The 15514-nt window shown below is 38.6% G+C and overlaps 1 protein-coding gene across 3 annotated transcripts in view; it reads right to left on the bottom strand.

The window, feature by feature from the left end:
- ccdc186 (coiled-coil domain-containing protein 186) overlaps nucleotides 1-15514 on the bottom strand; it is a 118032-nt gene that overhangs the window by 82790 nt on the left and 19728 nt on the right. For all 3 annotated transcript variants that reach the window (XM_048550991.2, XM_048550993.2, XM_048550992.2), the window contains exon 2: nucleotides 6036-6792. In XM_048550991.2, the coding sequence (XP_048406948.1) occupies nucleotides 6036-6769 (734 nt within the window). In that variant the 5' untranslated portion in view covers nucleotides 6770-6792. The remainder of the gene's footprint in view (nucleotides 1-6035; nucleotides 6793-15514) is intronic.

The following is a 15514-nucleotide window of genomic DNA, read 5'->3' as shown; positions in this document are numbered from 1 at the left end:
TATTGCAAATTTGGACTTGGCCCCAAGTACTAGATCAGTGAACAAGAGTAACAATTTGCCCAAAAAATTGCTAAGTTTCAAATGCAATCCTAAACTAATCAAAAGTATGAAAATAACCTACCCAGAACAAAGCTAAAAGTACACCTATATTTGTGGTAATGTGATAAACATCCTTAAAACTGAATGAAGTCAACTCCTATACAACCAAATTACCATTCCATATGTTATAACCATATGTCATTAATTCTTAATATTATTACTGTGGTTTCAGATGACAGTAGAAAATGACATTATTGTCACTGTCTTGGATTGACCAATCAACCGGCAAAGAGCAGCCTTCAAATCGGAAGAGAACAAAGCTGAGCAGGTAAACAGGAACTGAACAACTGTATACCTTCAAAAAGGAGATGGTTTGGGCATGGTCAAAGTATATTCCCTTAAAACAGAAAGATGGTACAAACAAATCAAGAGCTCCCTAGATGAAAAAGTAGATAGATATGAAGTCAAAGAAGAAAATGTGTGCTTATGACAGGCTAATGACATTAAATGTATTGGACAGTGTGCAGAAGAGTTTCCTGAGAATGATTGCAAGGATGAGATACTTCAGTTATGAGGAAAAATTGGAGGGATTGGGATTGTTTCCTTGAAGAGGAGGCCAAGAGGAGATTTGAGAGTAGTTTTCAAGATCATGAAGCATTTGAATATTGTTTCTTTATTCATTCAACAGATGAGGGCATCGCTGGCTCGGCAGCATTTATTGCCAATCACTAATTGTCCAAAGGGCAGTTCAGAGTCAACCACATTGCTGTGTCACATGTAGGCCAGGCCAGGTAAGGATGGCAGTTTCCTTCCCTAAAAGACATTAGTGAACCAGACGGGTTTTTCCAACAATCGACAATGGATTCATGGTCATCGTTAGATTGTTAATTCCAGATATTTACTGAATTCAAACTCTGCCATTGGCAGGATTTGAACTCAGGTCCCCAGAACATTATCTGGGTCTCAGGATTAACAGTCCAGTGATAATACCACTAGGCCATTAGTGGAGAGGGAAAAACATTTTCCTATGGGTTAGTGGATCAAGAACCAGAGGGCACAGTTCTAAAAGCATTTTGCAAAATAAGCAAATGTGCACGGAGAACAGAAAATCTTTTAGTACACATTCAGCATAAATGACGAACAAAAGTGGACCCAATACTGATCCTTGTGGAACACCGCTGGTCACAGGCTTCCAAGTCCAAAAAACAACCCTCCACCACCACCCTCTGTCACCTACCATCAAGACAATTTTGAATTCAACAGCTTCAGGACCTAAACAATGTCACCCACTTACCCAATGTGCATTTGGGCTCCCCAAAGTAGAGGAGACATTTCTATGAGCAGAAAATACAATGGATAAAACTGAATGAAATAAATCACAGCTTCATCTGAAAGGAGTGTTTGGGGCTTTGAACAGTGAAGATAAAGGAGACAAAATAGCAAAACTGACTATTATAGCATGACTAGGTATAACAGGAGGGTGATGAGATATTGGGTGTGATCGGAGAACTGGACCAGTGTTACAGAGGGAATTTTACAGATGAAACAGTTCCTTCAGAAAGCTAACAGGGGAGAGTATTTGTTCATCATGCTGGAGATGGCAGAAACTGCAGACAGTGATTCTTCAAATACAGAAGAAGATGGTGGTTGGAAGTTGAAAACAAGGACATGATTGAGTGCTCTGTCCATTGCAGTAGGAGAAAATCTTCAGTTGATGAAATAAGGAAGATGTGTGGAAAATATCCGTGTGGAAAGTGACATTTTATCAGATGTAACAGAAACAAAGAAACTGGAAGAATGGAACACAGAGTCAAAATTGATGAAAAACTCTTCAACTACATTTATTTCAGTAGATATAGCCAGGCCTGCTGCATCTCTCCAGCACTTTGCTTTCATTCCAAGCGCATTGGTCAACATTGTTGACTCAACACATCATGACAATTTTTTTTATTCACCCACTGGACATGGGCATTACTAGCCAGGTCAGCATTTATTACCCATACCTAGTTGCTCTCAAGGTGAGGGTAATGATGAGCTGCCTTCTTGACCCACTGGAGTCCTTGTACAATAGGCAGATCCACAATGTCATTAGCTACGGATTTCAGGATTTTGACACAATGACAGTGAAAGAATGGCGATACATTTCTCAGCCAGGATGGTGAATAGACGAGTAACAGAAGGTGGTCTTGATCCCATATATCTACTGCCTTGCCCCTCTACACTGTAGAGGTTGTGGGTTTGTAAGGTGCTGTTATGGGATCGGTGGAAAATTTCTGCAACGCATCTTGTCGACAGTAACACTGCTGCTACCGATCAGTTATACTGTGACAAAATATCTGTGGATGCAGTGCCAATCAAGTGGGCTGTTTTGTTCTGGATGGTGCCAAGCCTAGGGTGTTGTTGGAGTTGCCCCCATTCAGACAAGTGGGGAGTATTCCATCACACTTCTGACTTATAACTTGTAGGTGGTCAGCACACCCTGGGGAGTTAAGAGATGAGTTACCTGTTGCAGCATTCCTACCTTCTGACCTGCCCTTGTAGGAACATTATTTAAATGACGAGTCCAGTTCAGTTTCTAGTTAATGCTAATCCCAGGATGCCGACAATGGGGGATTGAGTGATGGTAATGCCATTGCATTTAAAGAGGTGGTGTTAGATTGTCTCTAATGAGAGACGGTCATTGCCCGATATTTGTGTGGCGCAAATGTTATTTGTCATTTTTCAGCAAAAGCCTTGCTTTTGTTCAGGTTTTGCTACATTTGGGCATGGAGTGCTGCAGTATCTGAAAAACCTCAAATGGTGCTAAACATGGTGCAGTCATCGATGAACATCCCCACTTCTGACTTTATGATGGAGGGAAGGTCATTGATGAAGTAGCTAAAGATGGCTGGCCTCGGACACTACCTTGAGGAACTCTTGCAGTGATACCCTGGAGGTAAAATTACTGACCTTCAACAACCACAGTATCTTCCTACATGTCAGGTACAACTCCACCCAGTAGTGAGTTTTCTCCTGATTCCCATTGACTCCAATTTTGTTAAGGCTCCTTGATGCCTGGCATACTGGTTCAAATTCAGCTGTGATGTCAAGGGCTGCCACTCTCACTTCTGGATTTCAGCTCTTTTGTCCATGTTTGAACAAAGGCTATAATGAGGTTAGGAGCTGATTGGCCCTTGTGGAACTCAAAATGGGTGTCACTAAGCAGGTTACTGCTGAGCATGTGCTGCTTGATTGCGCCGTTCATGACACCTTTCGTCATGTTGCTAATGATCAAGAGAACATTGATAGGACATAATGTTGCTCCATTGGATTGCCCTCTATTTTTGTCTACTAGACATACCTAGGCAATTTTCTACATTGTCAGGTAAATGCTGTATTGGCTAAGGAGAGTAAAGTTCTGCAGCACAAGTCTTCAGTACCTTTGCAAGAAGTCTGGTTTCTGTGATACATCATTCACCTGGCACTTCGGGCTAAAGATCGCTCAGAAATACATGTTATTCAGCACCCCACCAGTGACAATATTCCAATTAGAAGCTACAATAGCCCCCGCATGCATCTCTTCACTAAATTAAATCCCAATGTAGTCAGTTAAATTCCTTCACTGTTTATAACAAAAGAAGTCAAAGGGTGAGATACTCTAGCCTTCTGCAAGTTACAGCAAAAGTCAAAGCATATTTCCCTCTGATTCCAACTACTACCACAGAATGCAATGGTTAATCTGTACTTTCGGTTTACCGGTGCCACTTGATCTCTGGTTTCCAAACTTATTTGCCTACGTTACAATTCAAAAGTAACACATTTGCTGAAACACTCTGACATCTCAAGAACAGAAATTTGTATCCCAATCTGACCTAGTCCCATCTGCCAGCATTTGGCCCAAATCCTTCTAAACCCTTCCTATTTATATGCCCGTCCAGTTGTATTTAAATATTGTAATTGTACCCGCCTCCACTACTTCTTCTGTCTGCTCAGTCCATGCATACACCACCCTCTGCATGAAAAAGTTACCCCTCAAGTCTGTTTTAAATTATTCCACTCTCCCCTTAAACCCATGCCCTCTAGTTTTAGATTTCCCCATCCTAGGAAAAAGGCCTTGGCTATGCACCCTATCCATTCCCACCATGATTTTTTTTAACATTAAAAAGGTGACCCATCAGCCTTCGATACTCCGGGGAAAAAAGCCCCAGCCTATTCAGACTCTCCCTATAGCTGACACTCTCCAGTTCTGTCTAAAAGCACTTTATAACTCTGAACTATGTTTGGAGTGTAGTCACTATTATGACATAGTAAACAGGGCCACATTTAGAACACAGGAAGCTCTCAGAACAATAATGTCATATGACTGAATGGGTTTGTCTAGTGAAGTTAATTGAGGGATAAATATTGGCCAAGGCACAATGGTTAACTCCCCTGCTCTTCTTCAAAATACTGTCGTGTGTTCTTTTACATCAAAAGTGAACAGAAAGGGGCTCGGTTTAATATCATAGCCCAAAAGTAGCACCAGCGAAAATATGATGAGTACACTCAGACGAATGTCAACTTAGACTCAAACAATCTAATTTCTTGTTGGCTTCTCCATCACTTCCCTAACATAAAACTTAAGCAAAACAGGTCAAATGTAATAAATGTAGCTCCAAACTCCATAATAAAATCCGTAATTTAATTATTATTATATTTCCTTGAGATTTTCAAAACAGAAGCTCAAATTAGTTCATGGGCTAGGGGCATCATTGGTCACACCAACATTAATTGCCTTAATTACCCTCAAGAAGGTGATGCTGAATCCCTAGCCTGAACTGCTGCAGTCCACAAAGTGTAGGTGCACCCACATTGTTGTTAAGAAGGAACCTCCAATGTCCTGACCTAGTGATAATGAAGGAATAGCAGTTATGATTCCAAGTCAGGATGGTGAGTAGCTTGGAGGTGAACTTGCAGATCATGATGTTCCCACGTGTCAACTCCCTTGTTCAAGGTGATAGCGGTTGTATGTTTCGAAGGTGTTGTTAGAAGGAGCCCTGGTGAATTTTGCATGTAAATAATTGTAATTGTTATGTGCTTACTTATCTAAGTGATAAATTAATCCTTTTAAACAATTAAATTTGTTTACTGTCCAAACACTGGATAATTTCACTGAGCGTTGCTAATAGATTTGATGAATTACAGTGCCGTGTAAATCAATAACAATGCGTGACTTTAATTTAAAATCTCTGAGGCTCTAACAAAATTAGTTGTATTTACATTTGGAATATATACTCAAATAATCGACTACATGTAGCAATCAGCAGTAAAAACACTTGGATGAGGTCCTCTTATGGCCATCTGATACACCAGGCATCACCCAATTGGTCTCAGAATTACATGACAATCCTCTCTTATTCCCTCCTTATTTGAGCATTCTGTGGCAATGATAAGACTGCCACGTACTTCGCCTCCCATTATTCCGCTACCCATTAAAATGTTTCCTGGCACCTTTCCTTCCACGGTTCAGCATTTAATATATTTATGAATACAAAGCACCAGAGGCCTCAACACCAATTCTAGGTGCACTCCACTCCAGCCACGGATCATTCCACTGACTGCTGCTCGGAGTTTTGAATTTTTTCTATTAGCAATGTTTTATTTTCAGATTTATTTTTTAAATCGTTTATAAATAAGTTGTTGTTAAATCTGTAGAGAGAACCCAGATAGAAATATCTGTATTCCACCACAGTATGAGTGTGGTTTTCTCCATCTATTTTCTGAATTAATAGAAATCACACTCAATGTGTTCTGTAAACTGTAGTGTCTTTTGTCCATTGGTATTGCGACAATTGTTTGGATATTAGGCAGGTAAAGATTCACTGCACATCACTGGAAAGTACTTGTCATTCAACACATCCATATAGTTCCAACATCTGCTATTCTATAAAGCGGCAGAAAGGTTGTACAGTATATCACCCACATTAGCAGAACTATAAATTGTTCTTAACATGGTCATCATACTTTTAAACACTTACTTGTTTATTTTCTTTTCTTGTTGAAGCAATTTACTTTGTATAGACTCATTCAACATGATCACGGCACTGTTTTCCTTTGTAATTCCATTGGGTAAACTGCAACTCACGGAGGATTCTGTTGAAAATACATTGAATTCTGATTCTAGCTCATCCAACAATGCATCGTGAGAAGATTCTTGCTGCATCCTGGACATCAAGTCCTTGGTTACTTTTGTATCAAAAGGACTTTCAGGTTCAAATTTGATAGAGGGGGATGATATGCCTTTGGTCCAATCAATAGGATCTGTCTGCTTAGATGTCTCTAATGTAGGACAATGGTTTTGATTGGCAATTCTATTAAATTCTATACAGTCAGCAGCCTCTGGCTTGATTTCTGGTTCTTTTCTTGTATCAGTTTTGAATGCAATTAAAGCACAAGGTTCTCCACTTCCACCATGGTCTGTCACATTATTCATACCCTGTTCAACTTTTTGCATCTTTAATTCTATCTCAGCAGTTCCATCTTCATATTTTGTACTTGTATCCACTTTCAGCACTTGGGCTTTTGAATCAGTCTCAGACTCATGACCAGCATCACTTAATGTATTTGCTTCTGTTCCAGTGCCACTATTAATAGCTTCATCAATTGTAGAATTGTCAATCACCAACAAATTTCCTTTATCATTATCATCATCACTACATGACAGCTGCTCATTGACCTGTGGAGAAACCTGCTCATTTGGATCTTGTTCCATTCTCAGTTATTCAAATATTTATCCTGTAACAATAAAAACAAAAGACACAATGAAAAGGCAAAATCACACATGAACATAATGAAAATGAAAGGTTGCAGCCCATACAGCTGCTTTCTCTATGGCAGGATAGGTTCCAAAAATATTAACATTTCACAATAAACAACTTCATGTCATGACTTGTTTCAGGCCCAATAACTGCAATATCTGTGAAATGTATTTTAAAAATTCTGAAATGATAAACTAGTTAGACCATTCTACTTGTAAAGATATAAGTGATTATAATACTGCAATGAGGACCAGACCCCTGCCCCACACCATACCCTGTCCCATCCCACTCCTCTCCATCAGAGACTACAATAATAATAAAAATAATAATAATCATAATCATAGAATCCCTAGAGTGTGGAAACAAGCCATTCAGTCAACAAGTCCACACCGTCCCTCCGAACAGCATTCCACCCAGACCCATTCCTCTATTCGTGCATTTCCCCCGTCTGTCTCACCTAACCTAAACGTCCCTGGACATTTTGAGCAATTAAGCAAGGCCAATCCAGCTAACCTGCACATCTTTGGACTGTGTGAGGAAACCCACACAGACACGGGAAGAATGTGCAAACTCCACACAAACAGTCGCCCAAGGCTGGAATCGAACCTGGGTCCATGGTGCTGTGAGGCAGCAGTGTTAACCACTCGTCCACCGTGCCACCTCTGTTTTAATGGGACTTGATCCAGAGCCTCATTCAAACACAGGCTGATAATATTAGACTCAAGAATATTTTTACCCCAAAAGGATTTCTATGTCAGTAAAACAGTTAAGAAAACTAACAAACATTTGAATCTTTTAATATAATTAATTGTTCGTCAGTCCAAAAATGACACAAGTCTAGGAAAGGAAAGTTCAAAAATCTCTTTCACAAAAATCCACACCAATAGTTCAAGGATATATCATTAAAGGGAACAACAAACTTGTACTTATATAGTGCCATCGGCGTAGTAAAATATCTCAAAGCATTTTATAGCAGTATTCCTAAACACTAGGCTATACAAAAGGAGACTTTGTGGATACTGGAGTAGGACATTCAGCTTTGCTCCACCATTCAACGCGAATATGGCTGATCAACCATTTTGCCCGGGCTATCAGTGTCCATTTATGTCATTAGTATCCAGAAATCCATCACTCTATTTTAAACATGCTTGATGACTGAACTTGCAAATCCTTTTCCAAACACGGACAATGGTCCACAAAGAAAAAGATCTCATCTGTCTGAAGTAAATTCCCTCTTATTTTGAAGTTGTATCCTGTGGTTCTTGACACCCCAGGGGAGTATCTAATTTGCATCAACCTTGTCTATCCCTTTAAGTATTATGCAAGTATCCATGTAATCGCCTCTTGTTCTTGAAAATTCTCAAAAATAAAAGCACATGGTTTCTCCAATTTCTTTTCACAGGACAATCCAATTATCTGGGATCAAGATGGGTGAATCTTCCAAATGACAATAATATTCTTATGAAGAGAAGGGCAAAATCTTCACACAGCATATCCAATGCAAACGACCATAGGTATCAACCAAAAACAGCCCAAGAGATAGATTTTAAGCAGTTTCTTTCTTTTTGTGGGTGGGAGGGAAGGAATGTTGGGGGACAGTGCAAGATAGATGGTGGACACTTCAAAATCGAATAAAAACATGTGAAATAAATCTACGTCTTCATTATGTCGCAAAGCAAATTATATTAGTTTTGCAACAAATTAATGTAGAGGTCTTCAAGAGGAATATACCAGGGCACAGAACTGAAGAATCTCTGAAAAAAGCACACAGCAATAGCAAACACCAACGGCAACAAAGGAAAAGAAAGTAGTGTAATAAATACATCCAGTTAATAATGCAGTAACGGTTGAGTACAGAGAAACATCTCGTTGTTTTCTCATAAAGGAACTGGAGTAGACTATTCAGCCTCTCGAGCCTGTTCTGCCAGTCAAAGCAATCATGGTTGATCTGTGGCCTAACTCCATATACATATGGTTAACACATATTCTGGAATATCTTTGCTTAACAAACATTTACCTACCTCATACTTAAAACTAACAACTGACCTAGCATTAACAGTGTAAGAAAGTTACAAACCTTTTGAGTGTAGAAGTGCTTCCACACATCTCTCCCAAACGGTCTACCTCTAATTTTCAGACTAAGCCCCACTTCCAGAATCTCAAATCAGTGGAAATATCTTATCTTTATCTCACTTATCATTTCTTGTTTGAACATCTCTTTCTTTACCTGTGAAGACGATACAACTAAGCTGGCAGATCACCAATCTATTATTAATACAACATCTCTTAGTAACATATAACAAAAAAAAAGTACAAATACATTAAGGATAAATGGGGCAACAGTAGGGCCTATTAAAGAACACCGTGGCCATTTGTGCACAGAGCCAAAGGATATAGGTAGGGTTCTAAGTGAATACATAAAAACTTCTGGAAGCAATTCTGAGCGGCAGAATTAAACTGCACTTGGAGGTAGGGATTAAATCAAGCAGAGTTGGCATGGATTTAAGGCGAGGTCGAGTCTGACTGAGTGCTGAGGAAGGGTCACCAGACCTGAAACATTACCTCGGCTTTCCCTTCACAATTGCTGCCAGAGCTGCTGATTTTCTCCATCAATTTCTGATTTTGTTCATGTTTGACTAACTTGATCAAATTTTTCAAAGAGGTGACCAGGTTTGGAAACAAGGATAATGCATTTGATGTAGTCTACTTGGACTTCAAGGCTTTTGGTAAGATTCCCAAGGAGGGACCGTTAGCAAAGCTAAAACTTCCATAACAATTGGCTGCAAATCTCTTAAGGGTAGTGATAGAGTGGGGATTGAAAAATACAAAGCTCATCGAAACGTGACCACACCGGGAAAGGCTGTAAAAACAAACTGCTTCTAGAACCTATCTTTGGTTTTGAAGTTGCGATACTGATTAAATGGTAGGAAACAAATCAAAATTAGTTGACAATCTGAGACCACGAAAGCATCTTGCAAATAGTGATAATAATGTCTTGAACTTAAGGAGACAGGACTGTCAAATTTAAGTCATAAATATTTCTAACAGCCCAGCAATGAACTGACAGGGCTGAAATGCTGCTGAGCGAACGACACAGGGAGAACTGAAAATATTTGATACAATGTTTTCATCAGACAAGGAGTGTAATGGTGTAGTGTATATGGTAATAGGTTAAGAATTCAAGAGCCTTGCTCATGATGTGAAAATGCGAGTTCAAATCCCAACATGGCAGCTGGGAATTTATACACTGAGGGCAGCATGAAGATGTGCATGTTAGGTAAATTGGCCATGCTAAATTGCCCACTGAGTCTAGGGTTGTGCAAGTTAGCTGGATTAGCCACAGGAAATGTAGGGTTATAGGTAAAGGGTTGGGGCTGGATGAAATGCTCTTTGGAGGATCTGTGTGGACTCAATGGGATGAACAGCCTGCTTCCACACTGTAGGGATTCTATGAATGCAAAAGCATTAATATATACCCCAAAAATAGAAAAGGCAGCACTTGTGTCAGTAAACATGGTCAAAGTTAAGAGACACAGTCTCAAGAGGAAGAAACTCAACCCTCATAAGAAAGCATCAAGAATGAGTGAACACAGATCAAAACGGAACTTATACATGAAGCAGATAGGTTGCTTGTTAAAACTCTCTCATTCGGGGAGCAGTTATGGTCTGAAACACACTGGCAGAAACAAATTCAATTGAGGAACTCAACAGGGCATTAGATGATCTTAAAAAATAAATTAAAATGTATTAAAATATATTAAACTTTAAAAATGCTATGGACGAAAAAGAAATTGCAAATTTGTTAAATGTCTACTAATTTGAATTTCACAGCGAAGGAAGATGATAAATATCAGTGGTGTTAGCAACTGAAATGAGAATGTAGAGAACAACTCTATGGCTTCAATGTAATTGAAAAGAGGAGGAAAAAAGTAAGACCTAAGGTGTGTCTTGAGGATCTAATGGTTCTCACCCTAAGATATTAAAATAAATAAAACATATTGAACATTAATTCTCATTTTTTAAAAAACGTTCAAGAGTGCACCTACATGATTAGGAAGATTGCAATTTCAATACATCATTTAAGAATGGATGGATTAAAGTAGTTAACCAGAACCCTGTCAATTTATAGAATCTATCAATAGAGACAGAATGACTGAGTGTTTAAACATGTAACGAGCCAAACAACAAGTCTTAGCATGTATTACTAACAGGGTAACTTATATCTGACCAATTCAACTGGTTGAAAACCTTATTGGAATGGTGAGTAGGAACATATCAAATGATTTTTGTCAAAAATCAAATTTTCAGAAGGCATTTGATAACAATTTGCATAACACATGATCAGTTAAGGATTTAGAAATAACCTTGTGATATGGATTAGCAATTGGTTGGGAGGTATGAGACAGTCGTGATTAAGAGAGTATTTCTAATTGGCAGGATGAGACGAGATATTTTTTAAGGATCTCCACTGCATGTCAAGACTTTCACTGTAACTGCTAATAACTCCAAAAAAGGAACAAAGAGTTGCATACCCAAGTGCGCATCTGACCAAAGTAAGAAGCCAAATAAGAAACAGTATGTTACTAGGGGATGTGCTAAGATCAATGAGTTGGCAAAACATAGCAGAACAAAATCCGTAAATGAAGTGCAAGCCATTTATTTTATAAAAAGACAACTAGTATTTACTTTCTGAAGAAGAGATACTGGACTTAAAACATTAACTTTGTTTTCTCTCCACAGGTGTTGGCAGACCTGTGCTCTCTGGCAATATCTGTTCTTTTTGTTTCAGTATGTTTTTTAAGGTTGGGAACTTGGCAGAGCTAAATTTAGATGCTAATATATATAAAACTCTAACTTTCAGCGTACATGTCTAAAGGCCTACCAAAGAAAATTAATGGATTTGTGGTATTAGATGAAAAAGGCTGAATTGGCAAGGGAAAGTTTCAAGAATGACTTGCTCAAACTTCACCTGTGGCCAGTTTTGAGAAAAGTCGAATGGTCTTGGAGAAGATACAACGCAGATTCACCAGAATTATATCAGGTCCCAAAGAGTAAAATTTTAAGGAGTGCTGCATAAACTTGATTGGAGGGTGTGAAGGTCACTGAAACTTAATTTGATAGAGTAGATACAAAGATGTCAAACAAATAGACATATGTAAATTCAGAAATCAAGTTGTATTCTATTTCATGCAAAGGATTGTAGGAAACAGGAACTCTCTTCACTTAGAATGCTGCGGGTCAAGATCAGGATCAATAAATTTGTGTCAGACAGGCAACAGTTATGAAGGGATATGAAGAAGAGACAAAGAAATGAAATTGTCCATCGGTCCAAACAATTGGAGGAGTTCTATGGTTGGTTCGCTCACCAAGCTGGTTAATTAGTTTGCAGATGTTTCGTTGGAGTTGATTACACATGTAATTAGACCTTATACACACACCACTGCAAAGAAAGACCGGAAATGAAGTAAACAACTCCAATGGACCCGAGAGTTTAAAATAACAGGCAGGAAAACACAATAACGCTTCATCGGAGGCTGCACTGATGATGCTACCCAGCACGGTAATGTTATGTCTGCAAACTACTGAACGAAGTTGGCGAACAAAGCAGTCACAACAGAGCTACAAAGTGGAGGAACTGGCTGAACATACAGCATAACCTACTAATTTTCCTGTACAATTTTCTCATCATTAGTAACCAAATATCTTCAGAAATTAAAACGGCATCAAGATTAAAAGTTGCTCAAAGAAAGAAGTTAAAAGTGCAAAAAAATTCATCACCAACAGCATGAAATATTCATAAACTTCTTCAGTTGCTCATGCATGTGAATGAACAACCGCCACCCTGACACCACTCCAAAACTACATGCAAAATTCCAATACGCTGCAGTTCCACTTGTTTCACCTTTTGTAAGTGCTCTTCCATAAAATTTGGTACTCCCAGTTAAAAATGTTAAAAGCACATTTAACAATAATTTAAATTGATTATGTTTGAACTGATTTTTAAACAGCATATGCAATATTCGTCGTCATCTCTTAAAAGGCATAGCAGTAAATTAATACTGCACTATGTTCAATTTATGAGTTACATTTTGGAGTAAACAAGTAATTTATTTCCATTTACTTATCAAAGAGCAACCACAAAATCAGAAGGTTTGTTCAAGTAAACAGCACTGGTTTCACATCTTGAGTAAGGGAGGTGTGTTAGCTTACCAGAGCATCTATTGCAACAGATTATTTTTCACTCATTCTTCACAATGCATCTGAATGGGAGGTGCTGCATTCTAATCCCTTTCAAACTTCTAGCATATACCAAACACGCACAACATTTATTTGTTTAGTCAATTATGAGTGAAAACAATTACATTCTTCTGCATGGCTGAAATGCAGAGTTACCATTTTCCTCAACTGAATTATAGAATTAATATTATGAAATGTGAGGCTGGATGAACACAGCAGGCTTTTGTGCTCCTGAGATGCTGCTGGGCCTGCTGTGTTCATCCAGCCTCACATTTCATTATCTTGGATTCTCCAGCATCTGCAGTTCCCATTATCACTTATAGAATTAATATATTTGATTAAGTCTACAATACATTCAATTGCACAATGGTTAGAAGCAAGAGTTAGGTAACTTTTCAGTACATTGTATAGTAAAGGTTTTGTTACACAATCAGTTTTCCAAGCGACATTTTTTTTCTAGACAAACCATTGAAGTTCTTCCCAATACTCATTTACTCCACTGCTTAAGTTCCATAGCTCTAATAGTTGGTGCATTTCACCTTAGCTGTAAGCTAAGTGCTCATTACCTGGCCTCCCTCCTCCGAACTGACCATACCGAAACTCAGCTGTTCTCAAACATGCCTTTCAAATTTGAGACTATTTAAGACTATAAGACTCATTCGAAGTGTCACTGAACTATTGCACAGTTAGCGATATTTAAAGTAACAAATCAACTTACAGCCCTTCCCTCCTTATTATTAATGCATACTGAGCCGGTAACTTGGCCAAGTGGTTCAACTGGTTTTGTCACTTTAGCCACAGTCTATCTCCTGGCTAGAATTACATGCTTCTGGGTCAAAGTACTTCATTCAGATCTTCTGGCTCCACAGAGATCAGAACTTTTTCTACCCTGCAACAGGTCATACTTATCACCTTTATTCCCACTGAAATGTTTTCGACAGTACTTCATTTGATACACTGACCTTAAAATATTTCTTAACTTCTCTAACTTTGGAAAGTGGTAAGTGAAGGGCCCTCATCTATCCCACAAAGGGATCTCCAACTTCAACTGTGGACTCTGTCTATATAGTCCCCTCGTCCTTGCTCACTTACTACTGACAAATCTGTAACCAAATAACTGCTATACAACTACTGTAAGCTTTTTGATTACTGCTCCAGGCACAAGCCAATTACATCTTCTTCCGTTCTTTTATCTCTTAACTTCTTTCTATTTGCTGATCCTAGATTCACCTCTCCCATCACCATCCCAGATTCAAGTCCCAGCTCCCACACAAACTTACAAAAACAGAGAAGTCAAACTGAACATAGGCCCCTTAGAAACTTAATCTGCACAGATATTCACAGGGAACAAGGAAACAGAAGAAGAGATATTTTGCATCAGCTTTTATGGTGAAAGATACCTTGAATATCCCATTAATACTAAAGAATAGGGGAGGAATCAAGTACCATCACAATCACTAGGGAAGTAATACCAATCAACCTATTAGGGCTAAATGCATTTAAATGCCTTGTTCTTGATGGCTGGCATCTAGGATCCTAAAACAAGTAGCTACGGAAATATTGATTGTAATTTTCCAAAAAATCATTGGATTCCTGAGAAGTACCAGAGGATTGGAAAACTGCCAATGTGACACACCTATTCAGAAAGGGAGAGAGGCTTAAAGTGGATAACTACAGAGCAATTAGTCTATTAACTATTGCTGTAAAAATATTGGAATTAATTAAACAAGTAATAGCAGCATGTCTAGAAAACCATAATCTAATCAAGCAGTACCTGCATAGCTTCGTGAAAGAAAAATATGTCCCACTAGTTTATTAGAGTTTGAGGAAATCTCAACCAGAGTGGATTCAAGAGAACCAGTTACATGCTGTATTTGGAATTTGGGAAGATATTCAACAAGGTACCTCAAAAAAGGCTATGTCATAACAGCCCACCATGCTCAAGGGGGTATACTGGCATGGATAGAGAATCGGCTCATTGGCAGGAAACAGCGAGTGGTGATAAGGTTTTTTTTTGATTGGCAACCTGTGTAACCAGTGGGGTTCCACATGGATCAATACTGGGATCACAACTGTTTACAATATAATTATAACTTAGAAGAAAGAAAATGTACTGTAACCAAATCTGCAGATGACATAAAAATAGGTGAAAGAACATGTTGTAAGGAGACAAACAGTTAACAGAGATATTAATAGGTTAAGTGGGCAAAAGGTTGACAAATGAAGTATAATGTGGGAAACATGAAGTTATTCATTTTGGAAGGGAGGATAAAAGGACATAATATTGTTTAAATGAAATGAAGAGAAACTGCAGAGAGTTGTAACACAAAAGGAGTTGCACAAACTACGGAAATCTGGCACACAAATGCAGCAGGTAATCAGGAACGGTGATCAAATATTGGCCCTTATTTCAAGGGGGTTGGAGTATAAGAGTAGGGAAGTCTTACTGCAACAGTAGAAGG

The sequence above is a fragment of the Stegostoma tigrinum genome, chromosome 20, assembly GCF_030684315.1.
Source record: "Stegostoma tigrinum isolate sSteTig4 chromosome 20, sSteTig4.hap1, whole genome shotgun sequence".
Taxonomy (NCBI): domain Eukaryota; kingdom Metazoa; phylum Chordata; class Chondrichthyes; order Orectolobiformes; family Stegostomatidae; genus Stegostoma; species Stegostoma tigrinum.
The sequence above is the reverse complement of the archived record's forward strand: the minus strand, read 5'-3'. Positions and strand labels throughout refer to the sequence as shown.